Source organism: Calypte anna, chromosome 3 (assembly GCF_003957555.1).
Source record: "Calypte anna isolate BGI_N300 chromosome 3, bCalAnn1_v1.p, whole genome shotgun sequence".
NCBI classification, from domain to species: Eukaryota; Metazoa; Chordata; class Aves; order Apodiformes; family Trochilidae; genus Calypte; species Calypte anna.
The window spans coordinates 76,267,457-76,287,725 of record NC_044246.1 but is presented as its reverse complement, the minus strand read 5'-3'; the positions used below and the strand labels follow the sequence as shown (position 1 = coordinate 76,287,725).

The window sequence follows — 20,269 nt, the reverse complement described above, 5'->3', positions numbered from 1 at the left end:
TGAGCAAGCTTTTCACTCGAAATTGATCAATTGTGGGTTTAGTTTTCTTTCCTTTTGTTTTCCTAAAACTTCCTTTCTGTTTCAAAGAAATAGGAAATAAAGGAAGAATTAAAACACCTTATTTTAGATCACATTAGATCATCACAGTGGTCATGTATAAGATTATATAAAGTGTGAAAATAAGGATAAAAGAATAAATTCAGAATAACTATAAACCAATAGAAGACATAATTTGCTCTGGAATAACTCAGGAAATAAAGATCAGATAGGTTAAACAAAAACTTCTTTGGTAAACTACTGGGGGGGGTGTCCTAACAAACAATAACACTGCAGATTTATATAATACTTTCATGTAGAAGTAATCCAAAGTGGTATACAGATGATATATGGGATTATTTCATGCATCTCTAAAAAACAATCTTTTCTGGAGTAGAAAAGTTGTAATTACTCACTGTCAAAAATAATACACTGTGTGCTGGATCAGCAGTGTGTTTTCTGTATATCTGGGGTATAATTCTCTCTATAGGCAGAATATTAGAGCTACTGTCTGGTTTCCTCTTTTGAGAATAAAATAAAAAACAAACATTGAAGAAAATTCCTAATGATACACTAAAAACCTTCCTCCAAACCAGCCCTCAAAAGCTGATTAATATATAATGGATTCCATTGTCACTTATTTTCCTCAATGTCACCTATTTTTTCCCCAGAAAAAATATATTACCTTTTTTCTGTCAAAATGTTTTCATTTTTTCAGCCCTGCTACTGGATAAAAAGAAATCTTTCCTTGCTTTTTTGAAGTGGAAGTCTCTAAGCCTTATGTTTGTAGAAAAAAATATTTGAAGTATGCAGCAAAGGTTTAATAACTGTAAATCAAATAAACCCCATGAACCCCATATTTCTTTTAAAATTCCCTGATGCCTTAGGGCAGTAATACAATTCTTGGCAAATTGGATACAAGACTTTTCTGCGCTTGGGAGTGGTAATATTGTAATTCCTACCTCTTTGTAACTGTTTGCTGTATATAAGAAATAACCTGGATTGTGTTATAGCTTCACTCTGCATTCCAAGAAAGCTCCAATAAACTCATACAGGTGAGTAATATATATGAGAATGTACACAGCAAGGAGAATTGCCAATTTGTACTTCTGTGAACACAAAATCAGCAAAATTCAGAGCAGGGTAGTTATGTGAAAGAGCATTTCTAATTGAAACAGGGCTTCCAAAGTGCACATGCATGTAATCCACCTACCAGGCATATGGGGACTGTGGAACAAACAGATGCAAGCAGCTCCACGATTATTCATTGGCTTTGCAGAACAAAATGGGATCTTATTGAACCCTCAGCATCACCTCAGCATGTTTTGGAAGTCTGTTCAAAGCTTCTCCATCCCAGTTCTCATAGTTTAAAATGGCATAACTGTTTTATTCAATATTACTATTTTTTTATTTTTTGGATGCTCAACATTAATTTTCAGTGTAATTCTGTTCCAGGTGTTTGTGCACTACAAAAGTTTTTTGTTTCAAAGTACATGTTCTGCTATGGTAATTATCCCTTCTACACTGTAATACAAGCCTGAAACTTGATTTATTCTCCATGTGTTTTTTTTAGAATTAAATGTGTCACCCTTGTAACTGACTTACTTCTGTCAAAGCTGATCTCAACAGTTGCAGAAATGTCTCATTGCCTCACAGTTATGAGCCCAATTAACTTGTCAACATTTTCCAGCAGTTATTTACTACAGATTTACCACAGCTCTAAGCAGCTATAGAGGTGGGAGAAAGAAGGATGATTAGGGTAAGGATTGTCTTTTCTTGCAGTTCTCTTCTAACAACTGGAACTGGAACTTCATTTCACAAGTATTTAAAGATACATAGGAAGCTGGAAATGGTGGTGGGTCAAAAAATCACAAAGAAGTTTGTTCAGTATTGTGATCTGATGAATCCTACGGAAATTATTTTTTCCATTACTAATTAATCTGTCTGGACCAAATGATCTTTGGGGTCCCTTCAAACCTGACATTTGTAGTGGAATAAAGCAACCAGATGCCTCTACTTGACGAGGAGTGGGTGTGAGCTGGTATCAAGTCCACCTGTGCCTAGTTAGGGCAGGCCCCCTATTGAGCATGAGCAGGACCAAGGGGCCAATAAAAGGTGAGGCTCACACTCACAGACTAGCTCACTCTTGGGCTAGTCAAGAGAGAGGCCGGTAGCTCTTCGAGCAACAGACCGATTGAGGCTAGTTCCACTACGTGAGTGATAGACTTAAAGCACAGCTCACAAGTCTGTATTGCGACACCTAGTCAGATCTTGAGCCGTGGATCCCTAAAGAAAGGTTCGTCTCGCAACAGACATTCTATGATTCTATGAATTATTTCACTCTTGGTTGTTTAAATGGACACTTTTAAAAGCGAGATTATTCCATTTGTCTTAGCATATTTAATATGGCATTCTGCATGCAATTTGCTACCTTAAGACCAGCCTCTGCTATCTTTGCTTACTGTATGCTAAGAACACCATGGCTGCATGTAAAAGGTGAAAACTCAGAAAAAAATGAGAACACTGGCTATTGTTTTGATAGCATTAATCCCTTCTATGTATTACTTCATTGCATGCATTCTGTATCACCCAAACTAAATTACTGCAGATTCTTCTAGGAAAAAGTATCTCACTGAACATTGTGTGATTTAAATATTACTAGAGGCTGCAAGAGGCCTTGTTAGAAAGCAGGGTCACTGTGCTGTGTGCTTTCTGGAGCTGTTGAAAGATGCAGAGATCAGAAGCTGTTGATCTAGCCTGACACCTTCAGAATAAAAAGTCTTTAAAATTCCTTCGCTCTTCTGAGAATACAAGCAGCTACTTCTTTTGAGAGGGGACTGCCCTCACACTGCAGATCTTGTTTCTTCACCTTGACCATCTCAGCAGCAAATCATGCCCTCCTAGCAGCAGGGCAGGATGCCAGTGGTGGCTCCTGGAGGCCTCTTCCAGACCCTCCATCCATCACTGCCTGCTGGTGATGTGATGGAACCATCCGATGCCAAGTTGGAATTGCACAATCCATTCCCTGTCAGAGTGCATCAACACCTGCAGCGTTCAGAAAGTTCAGCACTCTTTGACAAAAGGCATTTCTGTGAGGGTGTTTATTTTCCAACCTCTCTGGGGTGAGAGGAGATGCTTTTAGGTCTGGGAAAGTATGGATTGTGTTCAAGAACCAAACCATGATCACCTGTCCATAGACAATTCAAGTTGCAATTCTCATTTAAGATACCTAAGGAATATATGTAGTGAATATAAAACTAAAGTTATTTCTTTTTTGAGAGGGCACTGTAGCTGAATGGAAAGCATGGTAACTAGGAAGGCACATGCTGGTACTTTTTTCCTGAGTGATAAAAATGTTCATAGAGTAGGCTTTGTGCTTAGCAACAAAACCTAATCAAGTTTTCAAATAGCCCTCCCTTCATCCTTCCATTGCAGCTGCCATCCTTGTCCCATGCAGTATGTATGACCAGTCTTCATACTTTCCCATTTACTAATTTATCATTTAGACATCCAATAAGCAGCACAAAATAAATTTCACTGAAAATAAAACAATTTATTCTTTTTGGCCATTCTTTTAAAAGAATACAAAACTCAGATCTCCTTCCCTGCTGTGAAGTATGACTCATATTTAGCCAATATGTTAGATGTTCACTTTAATTAGAATGTGTGCATCTAAAGATTGTTGTAAACATTTGCTTGTTAATAACAAATTACTCCCTGGTATACAATGGGAAGTAGAAGCAATTTTAACACATTGAATATATTCAGCTGTACATTTTAAGTCATGTTAGGGCAGCACACTGACAAAAATTAATTAGGAAATTGTCTAATTAGCATATATTGGCTGCCATACAAATTATGTTGGCATGAAGAATGGGAATAATGCAAATTGTACTCTACAGTGATGATTAAATATTTTCTAAACACTAAACGATATTATACAAATCTTTGATTTCTACCCTATGTGGCATCTGGATGAGAATCCAACTTGTTTATAATAATGAGTAAAATGACATAAAGTATTGCTGCTTTATAGTTATTGATGGTGCACATTAAATAGGCTTTCATAGAATCATAGAATAGTTTGGATTGAAGGGACACTTAGTTGGACACGTAGTGCAACCCCCCCTACAATGAGAAGAGGGGGGGTTGATCCAATGAGACATCTTCAACTAGATCAGATTTCTCAGAGTCCCCACCAACCTGACCTTTATGCTTCCAGGGATGTAGCATCTGCCACCTCTCTGGGCAACTTGTTCCACTGTTTCACCATTTGTATCATAAAAAATGTCTTCCTTATACCTAGTCTAAATCTAGCCTCTTTTATGAGATTATTATTTATGAGATCATTGAGTCCAACCATTAACCTAACTCTACTGAGTCCAGTGCTAAAACATGTCTCTAAGTTAAAACCCATGTCCCCTAGTTTAAAACCATTATCTCTTGTTCTATTGCAACAAGAGATTAAAGAAAGGTTTATCCCCATCTTTCTTATAAGCCCCCTCTATCTACTGGACATCTGCTTTAAGGCTCCCCAGGAGTCTTCTCCAGGCTGAACAACCCGAAGTCTCTGAGCCTGTCCTCATAGGAGAGGGGCTCCCGCCCTGTGATCATTTCTGTGGCCTTCCTCTGGACCTGCTCCAACAGCTCCGTGTCTTTCCTGTGCTGAGGACTCCAGAGGTGGACACAGTACTCCAGGTGGAGTCTTACCAGAGTGGAATAGGGGGCCAGACTCTCTTCCCTGAACCAGCTGGCCACACTGGTTTTTCATCTCACATGTGGATGCTTTCCTCAGCACAGGCAGGTGAAATGCCTTTAACACTTCCCTAGGATCCAACTGACCTGCACAACAAACCCAGCATCTGACTCAAGCTGATGATCAGAGATTTTACAGTCTTTCTCTTGGGAGAACAGAAATATTGTCTTTCCAAATGTAGCTTAGCACGTTTGCGTAAGCTTGGATTGCTCCAAAAATCTAAGCCATTACACTAATATTAGAATAGTATTCTGTGTGTCTGTGTCTTTCTCCATTGTGCAGATATTAATTGCATTTGTAAGCAATGTATTTTTTTTGTCTTTTTTAAGTTGACTGTCATTTACCGACTCGGGATATGCAGTGTCAGAGAGTTCATACTGTAGCTTAGTGCTATATCCCTGCGTGTTAAAAAGCAGTTTCTCAGGTGTTAGACTAATTGACTTTTTTAAGGTAATCTATACTTTAAGCATGTTCTCACATGGTCAGTTCAATCAGACATGATAAGAGCATTATCATGTGCCTTTGACTACTCAGAAATGTTCACCACAGGGTGCTACTTCACACTTTCATAGAAGAGTGCATTTCAATGTTTTACATCCCTCAGACCAAAAAAAAAAAAAAAAAAGCCTCAGAGCTATTATTAAGATATAATTGTGCATATTTTTGGTCACGTGTATACTTTCTGTTCATGAAAACCTGACCGCTTATATATTCACATATCTAAGCTGCAGGATCAGGACTTGAGGGTGTATCTTGTTCCATTCCTTTAATGAGGATAACAGTGCCCCCCCTGCCCTGCCATGGGTTCTCATGGGTTCTCTCCACCTGTTCTGACCTCTTGGGGCAGGTCAGAAGTTTTCAGCTTTCTTTTATCACTGCCTTGAACTTAAGATTCCTGCCAGAAAGACAAATATGTATACGTCACAAAACCATCTGAGAGTCTTCCTGGAGTGATTAAAGTGGTACAATGACAACAATTTGGTGTATGCCATTAAGGCAATGATCAAAAAATAGTGGTGTCCATCACTGCACTCATGTTTCTTCCTACATCTGATATAGATCTGAGGCATTAAGAAACTGCAATATTTTTGTATGGTAGCTTGGTGAAAATGTGGCAAACTTGAACATAAAATGTCAAATCACTTGTGCCTGTGTATTAATACCATGAAAAAAAAAATCAGAACATCATAAATTATAAAGCTGATACATATTAGACTTGTTTCCAACTGTTTCATAAATTTGGGGGTCTTAGAAAATAAGTAACAACTACAGATCTTTTAAATCTGCAATAAATAGAAGGAATTCCTTGCATAAGTGTCCTGACTGTAATGTGGATCCTGTAACCTTATTACTGGAAAATGTTACTAAAAAGGAATTGCTAAGGGAAGAGGAGCAGTTATGAGCATGCATACAATTTTTCTTTATTACCATTCATTAAATAAACTAAGACAAATTTAATTCCATTGGTAAACCACAGAGAAAAAAGAGGAGTAAGTTTTGTTTGGATTTTCACTCTTGTTTCTCTGTTCTTCCACCCACAGCCCTGGCTGCTGCTTTTCATGGATTAATGCATTGTCTGATATTAAGTATATACAGAGAAAACACACGAGCTGGCAGGAAAAATTATGGTATTACTATTGAAGGAATAATCCTTAAATTGTATTTCTGCATTCTGCTGTTTGAATTCTTTGTCCTTTTAGCTATATTTTAGTACCTTTTCTCTCCACTCGTGTCTTATAGATGAGGTGGCAGTTGGCTCCCAGTAAGACCAGGAATCAGAAGGACATTCCAAGAAAAGGACTTAAGTATATGTGGATGGAATCAAGTTTCTTTCCCCATAATTTATAATGTTCTGGTGATGCTGAGACTTTTGGGCAGGAATAATATAGAGAGAGTCACTCACCCAGAGGCTAAGAGTAAAACAACAACAGATGACTCACAACTTGCAACAGGAATTTTTGCCTAGCCATAAAGAAATTACATTTCCCATTAAGACAGTTAAGGTTGGAATGGTTTGCCCAAGTTGTAGAATTCCCAGCCTCCTAAGTATTCAAAGCTAAAGTACACAAGGAAAATTATTCCCTTAAAATCTAAATTATTGAGGGATACTATGAATTCAAAACTTTAGAAAATGGTGATTTGATGAAATGGTGATTTAGAAAATGGTGTATTGATGAAACTGGTAGTTTGCCTCTTTTCCAAATTGAATGCTCAGTTTTCCTTCCATTATGGTCATTCCTCATCTCAATAACCATTTATCTATTAGATCCCAAATGTCTAGATGGCCAACTGCACGTGATTTGGAGGTTGTCCAGCCACTGTTTCAATTGTCACCCAGTCATGCAGGTCAGTAAAAACTCCAGCATTCATTATTCCAGTTTGATTGCCTTTGTGTAACCTTGATGGACTAAGGACAAGCTCTGAAAGCATTCTGAAATTATAGATGCTGCTAATGATCTGCAATTTCATATTTAAAATTAAAGAGATAAATATAAATAGTATTGTAGCATGGCAAGAGACACATATGTAAAAAAGCATGCCTAGGAAAAGTTGAGATTAATTTCTCATATATATATATATATATATATATTTATTTCACTTTGCTGATAGCAGACCTCAGGAAAAAATGAGACAATATTATTCCTAATGGTAAACTAGAGAAAAATATAGCAGTAAATTAAGCAATGCTTTGTGTGATGACTTTTCTAAAAGCTATGGAGTGAAATCTCCTTGCAGAACACAACCAAAATAAATATTATTCTTGTTTTCATAGTTTACATTTAGGTACATCCAGGTATGTCACCTTCCCAAACAATGCAATCAGGTCCCCTGAGCTTCCCCTGAAAAAATCTCATTATGTTCTTTTAAATCTCTGGGGGTAGTTAAAAGCTTTGCTAGCTAACAACATTTTAAAAAAAAAAAAGACACCTGCAGTGTATATGGACTTGGCAAGGCTTCCAGAAAACTTTTTATTTGGAGAGAGTGGCTATTTACCAGGATTCAGCAACAAAACCACCTGTCTGTATCTCCTCTGCAGCCCGGAACTCCATTTATGTCTAGTGTATCTAGTGAAGGGATGCAGCAGATAAGCTGTTTTCTCATCTTTAAGCCACTTTTTCTCCAGCTGAATCTTTAGATACAACTCTGCAACCATAGAAACAGTTTGACCAATTGGAATGCACACAGATTTTATCTCTTCAGTAATAATTTTTTCCTTATAATGGAAATAACTTGAAACCAGCAGCATGTGAAGAGAGTTCAGATTTAAGTTGGCTTCCACTTGAAACCAACCTTTGGCCAGGAATGCACAACTTCAACTTATCTGTGTCTAGTGCTCTGTGCAGAAAAGATGTAGCATTTGAAAACCCTTCCTGACACATTCTTCAACCTGGCGTTTTTATCTATTTGTCTACTGTTTTCCTCCTTCCTCACTCTATATTGATACTATCTTCTGCATTTTGACTTAAACTACAATGAGATTTTATTCGTTTATTTTCAGCATTATCTAGCAGCTAAGATGGAGCAGTTACTATTACTCAAGACACTGTTTTAGGTTGCAACAAATTCAAGGGGATTTGAGTTACATGCTTCACACAGTTGAAGCTTTTGTTCTTGGCTGAAAACTAATTATAGTTTTTTGACAAAATTAAACATTATATTTTAGAGCACCATATTGTAGCAAAGGGTGAATCCTCTTCCACAGCAGCAACACAAAAGGTTGAGGATAAAAATCCAGCAAGGGTTTACTATAGCACTCTGTAGTAAAACTAAGGTTTTTCCTTAGGGCATCTCCAAAATATTGCAGTTACACAATTTTCTGAAGGCTAGAGAGTTACGTATGAGTTACATAGAGCCTACGTACCACAAGCAGGTATTTATCTTATTCGTTTGAAAAAACAGACTTGCTTTTTATGCTATCTTCTTATCTTTTAATCACAGCTATGTGTCCTTGATAAAATTCAACAAATTTTTATTCAAAAATCTACACAATTGCTTTGTTTCAGAAGGGTTAGGAAGCCATGATTAAATGCCAGCCTATTATGAGAGTCACAATAAAACAAGGCTGTTTCTCAAATTGCTCCAGTGCAATACAAAAAAAAAGAGTTTCATACTTAAGAATTGAATGTGAAGTGAGCTGAATTTATCCTTGTTAAGTGACAACTATGGATTCATTCCCACATAGGAAATCTTTAACTGGCAACAACTAATTGAGAAAGGCAGAGCACAGTAGGAAATTTATTCTCACTTTCTTCCCCTGTGGAGAGGCAAAGCCAATAGAGTGGCATTATTTCTTCATAAAGACATCTTCAGTAGCCTGCTTTGCTTTGATTCATTGGTATCCAATGCACTTACTTTTTATTTATTCCATTTTCACTGTAGCTTTAGACAGACAGTAAATCAGCCTCACTCATTGTGCATAGTTAATTGTCTATGAAACAGGACTAGAAACCTGACATGATACTCATCAGCAAAGCAGCAAGGGAAGTGGGAGGACTGGATTTAGGTGAGGGTGGGGATGGTAGTAAATAGGATAGGAGAACCTTCTGTTTAATAAAGTCTTAACATTTCTTTTTGAGATTGGCTCACTGGACAAAATATTTTATTGCAATATAAAAAATAGGTTTTAGAATACCCTTTTCCCAATCCCAAATCAAATGTCTTGGGGATAATGTGTTTCAAAAACTCAAAGAAGCATTTCAGAACCTCTGCATGTTCACTTTCTTGCCTCTAAATTTTGTGCAAAAAAGCATATTCAGTTTTAATAACTTGTTTCTCCCAGTGGACATAGCTGATAATAGAAGTAAGCTGAATATATACTGGCTCCAACCAAACAGCCACTGATGCTGGAAACAGTAAAGACTGCTTTGCCTTCACAATTTCAAATACACCAGTTCTGATTTGTTTTCTGCCATGATACTGAATTCAAGTGGTTTGTAAAGCAGTCTATTAATTGCCTGAGCTAGCAAAAAGCAGGGAGGTGGGCTGGAGTAGTAAGGAACAAGCAAGGTTTCTCTACCTGAGCAGCAGTGAGCTCTTCCTGCACCCATAAGGCTGCAGCCCCTACCACTTCCCCATCACTAAAAGGGACTCCAGCTCTGCTATGCAATGGGCCCACAAAAGGAGCACATGATGCAAAGGAATGATACAACTAAATAAGATCTATAATTTCCAGCTTTGGGGAGTGTCACAGAGGCTCACAAAATCAAATTAGACAGGTAAACTAAACTTTAACCAAAATCACTTAGAGGACAACCAACTAGAAATTAGTTTTACCAAAATTGTACTACACTGACATTAGTAAGCCGTAGGTTCAGGATGTAAGAGGAATTAATACTGCACAAGTGACTCAAGAATTCTTAGGTTTTAGAAATGAGTATCCAAAATGTGCAGTCACTCATTTTGCTAATAAGATGAGAGCTCTCAACTTCAAAGAGTTTCCTTCAACAGTGTCAAGAGGAGAGTCCCCAACAGCAGACCCCATGCTCTGAGGAGGACTGACTCAATTTGCCCCTCCAGCAGGGATCCATCTGTATCCTGCTCAAGTATGATGTGTGGTCACATAAGGTCATGTCAGCTCTCACTGGCTGAAGGCCCCATCTTCTGGTGACTGTGTACCTGACAACAATCACTGTTAAGGTGTGAAAAGCAAGGGTGCAAAAGTAGAGGCACAAAAAGCAAGGAAAGGGCACAAAAGTATCAGCTCTCAATGGTCAGAAAGCCTGGTCTTTGTCAAGGCAGGTACACAGGCCACACAATCAAGCCTGTGACAATAGTCATGACATGACATTCCTTGGAGTAGTGATAGTTGCATCCTGCCTCCAAACTTAAAAGGGAGTGCAGTCTCGCTGAGTTTGATGTTCATCGTAATTTCTCAGTTGCTTAAAGCTGTGCTGGAACACCAGTTTCACAAACAGGGAACATCTAAGGAAACATCAATTACATTATCAGACTTCAGGGGAATATGAACTATAGGAACAGACTCAGAGAGAGTGCATGAAACAGATCTCATTATTGTGCACTTAACACAGCCTGTAACAATGCAAATCACAACCATCACAACTACAACCACTATCAGAGATTGGAGAACACTGGTTAGCCACTCAAACACATGAAAAACTTTGCCTAACCAGTTAGTCCCCATTGCAGCAGCAATTGCTGCCACATCTTTTCCTGCTACTTCCATTTTGTTGAGCTGATCCTGCAGTGGAACTGACATGTTTTAACATTCCATTCTGTAAGTTTAGTACCCACCCCTCACACTGCAACATAATTTTCTTTACTCCTTGAGTAAAAAGAGGTAGCTTAAAAGACAAGTTCCCTGTACTGGAATGCTAAAGATAGACCACTTTTTGTACTGAAGTTCCTTCTGACTAACCTGCACAGAAAGTAGAGTCAAAAAATTCCTTCCTGGCTCACAGCTCTAATATTCTGTGTTAGCATCAGACTGCAAGAACCTAGCTACAACAAATACATGGTGAGACAGCACAAAATTAAGTAGTTTCACATATCTCAAAAGAACAGCTTTTGAAGATGTATGAAAAACAACATCCCCTTTGAAAATCTGGCCTATTCATAAGCTCTACAGAGCAAAATACGATCGATCTCATATTTCCTTCAGCAGATGTGCTACTCCTAGAAGTCAGGAGAGCTCTACAGAAGTAAAACAGGTTGTTGATACTTAAAGGGCAGAATACAAACAATATTTGCTTGTGAGCTAGTAAAAAGCAAGAATGCAGCTGCATGAAGTTTTCATAGCAGAGGAGACTGTCTGAAGAAGGCTGGGAATAGACTTAATGATAGAACAAGGCTAGAGGAATAGGACTATGGGTGAATGAGCTACCAGACTCTCCCTAAAGGGACATTTTTTTAGGAAAAAAATGAGCCTTGAATTCCAGTATACCGGCTGCAACTCCCCTGAAGAAATTAAAAATTTTATCTCTCCAGGAATATAATTCTCATTTCCAAACTGCTCAGCCTGCCTGTGTACTCACTCACTCTGTGCCCAAGGTGGCCCTGGCTTTATTCAGTGACATGTGGGAAGCTGGTGTAATTATGCCACATATAAATAAGTTTGTTAACCATGTGTTATTTACACTAGAAGCAACACCCTCCCAAGCTTACAAAGTTTACACTTGCTACAAATTTTTCATTACTTCAGCAAGAAGAAAGCAATTTGAGTGAGACAGGTTATTCCCTACTGAATTATTGATTCTATAGGGTGGCTAAAAACATCTGAGCTAACTTTGGTGTACTGAATGCATGGCAATGAAACATGAAAAATTCTCCACATACAAGTTTCAGAAAATTCAATTACAGCTTCTCAGAAATTTCCCATAATGACCTCTTCAAAACAGTTGCTTAGAGAGTACCTTTTCTTTAAGATGATAGCCACACAGCTACACGAAAGGGTTATAGACAGAAAGGGGCACAGACAAAACCAAGTTAAAAGTGTAAAGATAATATAATTATTCTTCTGATTAGAAATAGCATGAAAACTAATTGCATCAAAACCACAAACTAGTAAGCATGCAAGATAATTGATGAGTAGTCTCCTGAAACTAGAATAAAGGAAAGTCTTCATGGGCAAGATGGGCCCATACAGACTGCAAGAAGCTCAACAAGGCCAAGTGCAAGGTCCTGCACGTGGGTTGAAGCAATCCCAAGCATGGGCTGGACAGAGAATGGGTTGAGAGCAGCCCTGAGGAAAAGGAGGTGGAGATGGTGGCTGTTGAGAAGTTCAACACAGGCCAGCAATGTGCACTTGCAGCCCAGAAAGCTGATTGTATCCTGGGCTGCATTAAAAGAAGTGGGAGCAGCAGGTCAAGGTAGGTGGTTCTCCTTCCTCTGCTCACATGAGACCCCACCTGGAGTACTGTGTCCAGTTCTGGAGCCACCAGCACAGGAAGGACATGGAGCTGTTGGAGCAAGTCTAGAGGAGGGCCACAAAGACCAGAGAGATGGAGTAGCTCTCCTATGAGGACAGACTGAGAGAGTTGGGTGTGTTTAGCCTGGAGAAGGCTCCAAGAAGACCTTACAGCAGCCTTCCAGTACCTGACGGGGGCCTACAGGAAAGCTGAGGAGGGGCTTTTGCCAAGGGCATGTAGATATGAGGAAGAAGTTCTTTGAAGGTGGTGAGACACTGAAACAGCATGCCCAGAGAAGCTGTGCCTGCCCCCTCCCTGTAAGCATTCAAGGCCAGGTTGGATGGGGCTTTGGGCAAGCTGGTCAAGTTGGAGGTGCCTATAGCATGGGAATTGGAACTCGATGATCTTTAAGGTCCCTTCCAACTCAAACCATTCTATGATTCTACAAAACAAACAGTTCTAAAAAACATGCAACTCTTGCCCCAGACACTAACTGTAAAGACAGTGTTCAAACATGTACTCACTTGGACATAGTTTAAGGACACACCTGCCAAGGACCTTGCAGCAGGCTGTGTCTGGTAGCCTGCCTGGGATAAAACTGTAGTGTTTAGAGCCCTTGATCAGGGATAAGCTTTCCCACTAGAGCAAAGAAAAGATCCATGCTCCATCACCTTGTAAACTTTGGACAAAGAAAACACTCCACGTCTGAAGAGACTGTGAAAGCTGAACAATGGGTATTTTTGCCTAAGACAAAGATTTTATGGCCTCCTACCATCAGCAATGCCTTCATAATGCTGGTTTGACATTGCCCAGCAGGGGGGGCAGGTGACCAGCAGAGTAATCAGAGTGCCAACAGCAAACTGCACTGTGCCTCATTTTTCAGATGATGAATGCCCTGTGCAGAAGTTCCCTGCTCCAGAGGAGCCTTCTGGGCCACCAGTTCACCTGTTTCCAGGGATCCCTGGCCCATCTCTGATCAGTGGGACCTTCCTGCTTCCTCACCATGGACCATAATGTTCTGAGGACAGGATATTGGCTCCAGAGAAACCAGGATAGCTTTGCAATCATTTTACTCACAGGCAGGATTTTGTCTTGAAGTTTTGTGTTTATCACTTTAAATGCTCCAGCCAAAACACCCCAAAGCACATGCCTGCTAAGAGTGTAAGCAGAGCAGTAGTATATCATAATGCCTCTAGGGCCTTTATAGATGAAACAGGGTATGGTAATGGTGTAGCCACATCACAGAGAGTGAACAAAGGCAGACTAAAGAAACCAAAACACATATATAGTTAAGTGGCATGGTTATCTGGTGCTGACTGTAGTGAGTTTTTAATCAATTCCAATACATAAAGATTCATTTTTAAAGAATAAAATCACAGTGCCTCAGGTAATAACAACAGTATCTGTACCAAATGCATTTTGTGAGTTGTTTTTTTTTTCTGAATATGACCTTAATTACATTAGGATAAACAGACAAGTATTTCTGCTACAACATTCTGTAAGACAGAGTATTTTGAGGGAAAAAAAAATCTTATTCTGATACATAATTCAGATGTGTTGGTTTAAGAGTGCAGCTCTGCCCCAATTATACTACAGGAATAATGATGACAGGCCTAGTCCCAAACCACACATAAGAATAACAGTGTCATATTTTCATACAGTGCACTTAGGTGTCATCTTTCACCAAGTTTCAGAGTTGCATGCTTCAGAAATGATTCAAGATAGATCCTGAATAAACCTGTGGAATTCTGCACTGTAAATACCTTGTTCTGTTGGAGAAAGGTAAGTGGGAAGAATCTTGCTAGCAAAGCTGATCATCCTTTTGTGAGATATTTACTAGAGACTGAAATCTGAAACAAACTGGCAGAGTTCTTAAACTGGAAGCTACATTTTAGGTCTGGTACTGATTTCCACCCTGTTAATAAATTTATCTTCTTTGGTAATGGGCACCAGAAACCTTAGCGTCATGCAATATTTTTTTCTTTTGAATGCAGGAAATCATAAAGCACATTTAAGTATAATTCCTGATTGTCCCCCACCCTCTCTTCCCCCTGGCTTAAATGGCAAACACGAAGCAGTTTTCACTACAGTATTAATAACCAGTGCAAAACTTATTCCTTACCTACACAGACCTGATAAGTCACAGCATCAAGGTTACAATCCAGTTACCACCTCACAGTTGGTGTCATCCTTTATTAAAAATTGGAAAGGATGCTCCTCATCTTCAGTCTGGTAGCATGTGGGTAACTTACATGAGTGAACAGGATCTGATACAGCCCAGATTTGAGTAAGTCAGACAAGGCCTCCATGGGGAACAAAGGTTATTGTAAGACAGGCAGACATTTGCAGAAAAATCTAATGGGCCCAATTAGTAGATCCACATGCATTTCATAGCTACCTGTTACTTAGAATATGAATCATCATTTCTCATACAGTAGGTGCCATAGACTGCTGCAGGATACTTATGCTGGAAGATCATCACTCTTTACAAACTTGCTGTCATACAGTCCCTGAGGAGGTGTAAATATTTAAGCTAAATCAGAGAAGAGGAGCTACACATCAGCCATTACTGCTGCAGCCTTCTCGCTCTTCACCTTTTTATTTTAAGTGTGACACAGCTGAATTTCTCCAGTGAGCTTGTGGTTAGCCTTCTTTATAAAGTATAAATATAATTCTATTCTTACACAAAAGACACACAGCTGTTTGGACATACAGCATGCCCATGAAAGAACACTGGCAAACAAATACAGAGACACACAGAGCACCAAGTTCACTGAAGGCCAGGAAATCTCTGCTAAGAAAGGCAATGTGTTAAGGTAAAGTTCTTGCTAGAACTTGCATGTTTTCACTGAACTCATATGAATGGGATAATAAGAATGGTGCAACATGCTCTCATAATGGCTTACTAGTTATATTCTGGTTTACAAACTGTGTCCTGTAATTGCTGTATGTAACTGAAGCCATCCAATACAGAATGGAATTGCTTGAATACATTTTACTGGAACAAAGATGCAGCCTTGATGGATCACACATTACCAGCTCTTTTCAGACATCAAATATACTCAAGAGTAAAATTAAGACACAAGTGAGATCCAAGGTTTTGGTAATTATTTTTATGTTGGCTTTATAGCTTTTTTGGTGTCTTTAGGAAACTCCCGCACAGCGAAAGGAATGAAGAATTCCAGGAGAGAGTGGACCTCCTTCAGTTCCAGACTGTATTCCACTGCTATTTTCTCTGCAGTCCATACTTCAGGTTGAAGTTTATGATTATTAAGAAGTGTTAGAGCCTCCACAAGGGAAATTTTGCCTTTGGGAACTTTCTTAACATCTAGTTCTCCCAAGTGGCCTAGTTTTGTAAGTCTCTTTTCTTCCTGTTTACGTGGAAGATGTTCACCACCTCCATCTTTTACCTGATTGCAGGAAGGAAAACAAAAAGAGCTTAATATCAGTTCTGATTATTACGCATAATGCAGCAGCCAAACTGTTTCCCTAAACATGGCATTTGCTGTTAGCTTTTCCCATTTTCACATCATTAAAAAAAAAAAAGAGATAAAAAATGCCTTGACATCACAAAAATTGTCAGTTCATCCACAGCCATTCTACATCTGATGTCAACCCCCACCCAATCTCTGAAAAGTTACCACCCATTGAACTCTGAAGTGTTGTACAGATTTGGCAGCCCTTTATACAAGGCAAACTATAGATTTTGGTAGCCAAATGTAAATGCACATAACCTAGTATTTGGTACTGATTCATGGCAAGGGAAGAACAAACAAATAAAGTTACTACGAATTGGATTTCTTCTTCTGATGCCACTGGAACTCTGTTTCATAGTCTCTCTCACTTTTTTTTAATTTTCAGATATTTTTCAACCAAAGGTATCCCTTCTTTTGCTCTGTCTAGAGAACAAGCTTTGCTGGACAAAAAGAAATCATTTTCTCAGCACTGTGTGGAGTTTAATTCCCATGACTATAGCAGTGCTGACACGTGAAGTCTTGTCTCTCAAGTCTCTTCATATTTCCAAGTAATTTCCAAACAAGCTTTGCTCTTCCCATATTACCTTTATTTACTGAGATTCAACCAGTGTCCACTTCAAAAAACACATAATGAAAACCTTAAATTTAAGAAAAAGTACTTTTCAAATTATCAGAGTCCACAGACACACTGCATCAACTCACAAGCTGAGAAAACTGATGTGAATCACAGACTATAAAATGCTTTGTGTTGGAAGAGACCTTACGGATCATCTAGTTCCAACCCCCTGACACGGGCAGGCACACTACATAGCTATAGGTGCCACAGCATCTGTAATTGCATATCTGCCTCTTAATTACAGAGAATGTCTGATCATGCTAGCAGTTCTCCATTTCGTCCTTTTATTTTGTGCTAAAACTGTGCTTAGATAATAATTTTTCAGGTCTTCATAAAATATCTGTCTCTCAGTATCTGCCACTTTAGGACTTAAAAGTTGCCGCTTTTCCACTTACCACATACCAATTATACAAAGAGTTATGTACACATAACACAATTCACCAACTATTCAGAATAACATCAGGAACTAAAGGAAGCTTTTGGATAAAGTTTTGTCCACAAGCCTCTGTGCTAATACATGAATTATGTCCTTCCTAACAACTGCAAGCATTAAATGATAACAACCTCAGAATAGGTATGGAATAAAGCACTAAGATTTGTTCTACTTTTGGCTTTTTCTCAAATCTCCTGTGTCAGACTAACAAATTAATATTGAAAGTTATTGAAGTTAGACTTTCAGCTCTTTAAGGGCCCTAACCTCTGATATGGATGTTATGGATAGAGATTACTTGGAAACCAATTTTAGTCTTGAATGCAAGGTACTATGAAAGTGGCAAATTAGAGGGACTTAGGAATTCTATTGGTAGGTGATTATAAAACTTTTATTACCGAATAAAGCAGGTAGAATAAAGTGGTCCAGTAATGCAACAGGCCACAAAACATGATGGAGGAGACTGAACTCCAGTTTGTATTTTACTGGAAGGGGTATACTTTGCTTTCCAGGGCAAAGACTGCAGCTGTTGGCAATGAGGAAACTAATCACTAAAAAAATACAGAAAGTTATGCAGAAAAAAGCTGAAACTTCCTTAGCTACGTAAGGAAAAAGCCTCTGCAGTGCACAACATTAGTACTCGTTGCTAAAGACTCCACTAAAATATTGTCTTTATTCTCTACCACATCCATGACCCTACAGTATTCCCAATCTCTTCTAAAAGATCTATGAGAGATCTTTGCAAAAGGCTAACCAACTGTCCGTCTGCCTTAGAGGCAGGAAAAGTGGGGATTCAGGTGAAAAACAAAGATCAACATGATATTAAAAGACTCCATAAACATCTGAAAGGTTGTATAGCTACTGCCAACCACATGTTCAAGACCATAAAGCCTGTTAACAGCTAATGTATGAGTAATGAATACATCACTTTTATCAATAAAAAGGGTGGCTTTTAGGCAGTAACAGAGCATTTTTCTTTATACAGAATTTGTGCTGAGTTTGAAAAGCACAAAGCTGGTGCTGGTATGCCTCCTACAGAGAGACATACTCACTCGCACAGGTGGATCTCTGGACTCCACATAAACATCTTTTAACAAGGTGAGGAGCCTGTCATCCTTTTTGGAAATTTCTTCTTGTATCTCTGGGCGGTCTGAATGCATCGGCGAGAAGAAAGGAAGAGAAAGAAAAAAAAAAAGTAATAGAAAAGGCAGGTCTGAATCAAATTGCTACTCTTTTGCTAGTTCCACCAGCTCCCCCTGACACACAGTGATTCTCAGCAAGGTTTCATTTTGCCATCTTCTCGAGAGCCAACAACACGGCTTCGCACACAAATAACACAACCCGCAGTCAGAAAAAGGAGGGGGCGACCAAGGAAAATAATGAGGCCGTAGCTTCAACTGTGCATTCCCGCACTGCCGGCCAGGCCAAGCGGCACGATGGAAGGCACTCGACTGCGGAACGCTCGCTCCCTGCTCCGCAGCGGCCTACGGAGCGGTCCAGCTTCTAGCTCCGCTGGGTGCGGGCCGGCACCGCGGATCCGGTACCGAGAGCCCGCCGGCCGCTGCCCCGGCCGCCCTTAGCAACCGCCCCTAGCAACTGCCGCCGAATGGTGCTCCCAGCATGCCCCGCGCGCCCAGCCGCCCCGCTCTCAATGTCACCGGACCCGCTCCACGCCGGGACGGGACGCGCCGCTGCCCCGCTGCTCCCCGTCACCCCCTGCTCCCGGTACCGCGCCCACGCAACCCGCCGCCATCCTCTCCCCGTGGCGCCTCCCCGCGCCGGGCGCACAGACACCGTTCCCCACTGACAGCCCCTCCGGCGTCGCCCCGCGACTTAGCGAGGCGCTACCCACCGGCCAGCTCTTCCAGGGGAGGGGAGGGGTGTCGCGGTGCGGGCGTGGGCTTTTCCTTGCTGATCTCTCGGCGGGCCCGGTTCTCCACGTTAAAAGTCCGGAACACGCGGGCCAGCCGCCCGCCCATCGCCGCCACTACTGTCGGCACCGCGCCTGCGCAGACCGCCGGCGCATGCGCAGTTGCCCGACTGAGGGCTGCGGGATTGGAGTGCTGCGCAGCAGCGGAAGGTGGCGGCGGCTGCTGGGGGGCTAAAAGTAAAAAATAGAGAAAAAACAAACTCCGAAAACGGAATTCAACCAAACAAACAACACCCGCAGACGAGACAATCCCCACTTTTATTTCACTGCACCACGGCGCTGTTCTTCCCTCGCTCTCGGCCCGCCCCTGGCGGTTCGGTCTTCCCGTGGCTTTTTTAAACGGGTGATGTGACCGGAGCCCGCGGGGAAACGTCCCCCAGCGCTGGTGGGAGCCAAGGCCGAGCGAGTCTCGCCGTGTAATGCTTCCCCTGGCAGCGGGCGGGCTCCCGGTTGAGCTGCGGCTGCCGGAACAGGCACAGGAGGTGGCGGAGGAGCTCCCGGGTACCCCGTGTCCGCTTGATTTCATAGCGGGGTTACGGGAGTTGCTGGGACCAAGGGAGTCCGGGCAGAGAGAAGGGGAAGAAAGCAGGCGCCCGCTGTCTGCTCCGGTTCGGATAGTAGCGGTACCGAAGGGCCCGAGAGTAAGACTGAGGGGAGCCTCTCGGTGTGTGTTGGGTGTCCCATCCTCTTGAAATCTCACGGCTTTACTTGGATGACGGTAACATGGTAGTACTTAGGGATGCTGCCTCTTACTGCCGATAACATGTATAACATTTCCATACAGGCGCTTCACTCCTTTATTCAGTGACAGAAATAATTTTGTTAAGTAGATACCCTCTAGAAGACATGAAAATCTAAATTCCCCATCACTTTTTATAATGTGTGGGGTACAGCAGCATGCAGACCTCTTTCAGCCCAACCAAATAATCTTCTGACTTCTTCAAAAATAGCTAAACTACAAGGAGCTGAGAAAGTACTCTGTCTTGAGCCATACAACCTAATGAGAGTAAAATTGTAGACTAAGCTAAAATTGTTGCAATGATATCAGCAGTGTAAAGATTCGAGAAGAAAAGCAGAAGCATAAAAAGATAGAATATCTTCTGAGAGAAAGGAAGGGAGGAAGAATAATTCTGAGGACTTAGCCTGCTGCAGGAAGCAAT

General features: G+C 40.6%; 1 protein-coding gene across 1 annotated transcript; it reads right to left on the bottom strand.

Annotated features, from left to right (window-relative positions):
* Positions 1 to 13,970: 13,970 nt before the first annotated feature.
* Positions 13,971 to 19,189, bottom strand: NDUFAF4 (NADH:ubiquinone oxidoreductase complex assembly factor 4). Its single transcript, XM_030448565.1, has 3 exons — positions 19,032 to 19,189; positions 18,232 to 18,329; positions 13,971 to 16,067 (listed from the first exon to the last, which is right to left on the bottom strand). Exons 1-3 carry the CDS (start codon positions 19,156 to 19,158, stop codon positions 15,771 to 15,773), a joined length of 522 nt encoding a protein of 173 aa, XP_030304425.1. The 5' UTR covers positions 19,159 to 19,189; the 3' UTR covers positions 13,971 to 15,770.
* Between the last annotated feature and the right edge of the window lie 1,080 nt (positions 19,190 to 20,269).

What these genes read in the sequence shown, in the direction of transcription:
- NDUFAF4 (XM_030448565.1), bottom strand. Translation starts at nt 19,158, where the DNA reads ATGGGCGGGCGGCTGGCCCGCGTGTTCCGGACTTTTAACGTGGAGAAC. An exon ending in TCCCCTGGAAGAGCTGGCCG is followed by an intron (nt 18,330 to 19,031) that starts GTGGGTAGCGCC and finishes CGATGCATTCAG; the next exon opens with ACCGCCCAGAGATACAAGAA. An exon ending in CCAGAGATCCACCTGTGCGA is followed by an intron (nt 16,068 to 18,231) that starts GTGAGTATGTCT and finishes TCCTGCAATCAG; the next exon opens with GTAAAAGATGGAGGTGGTGA.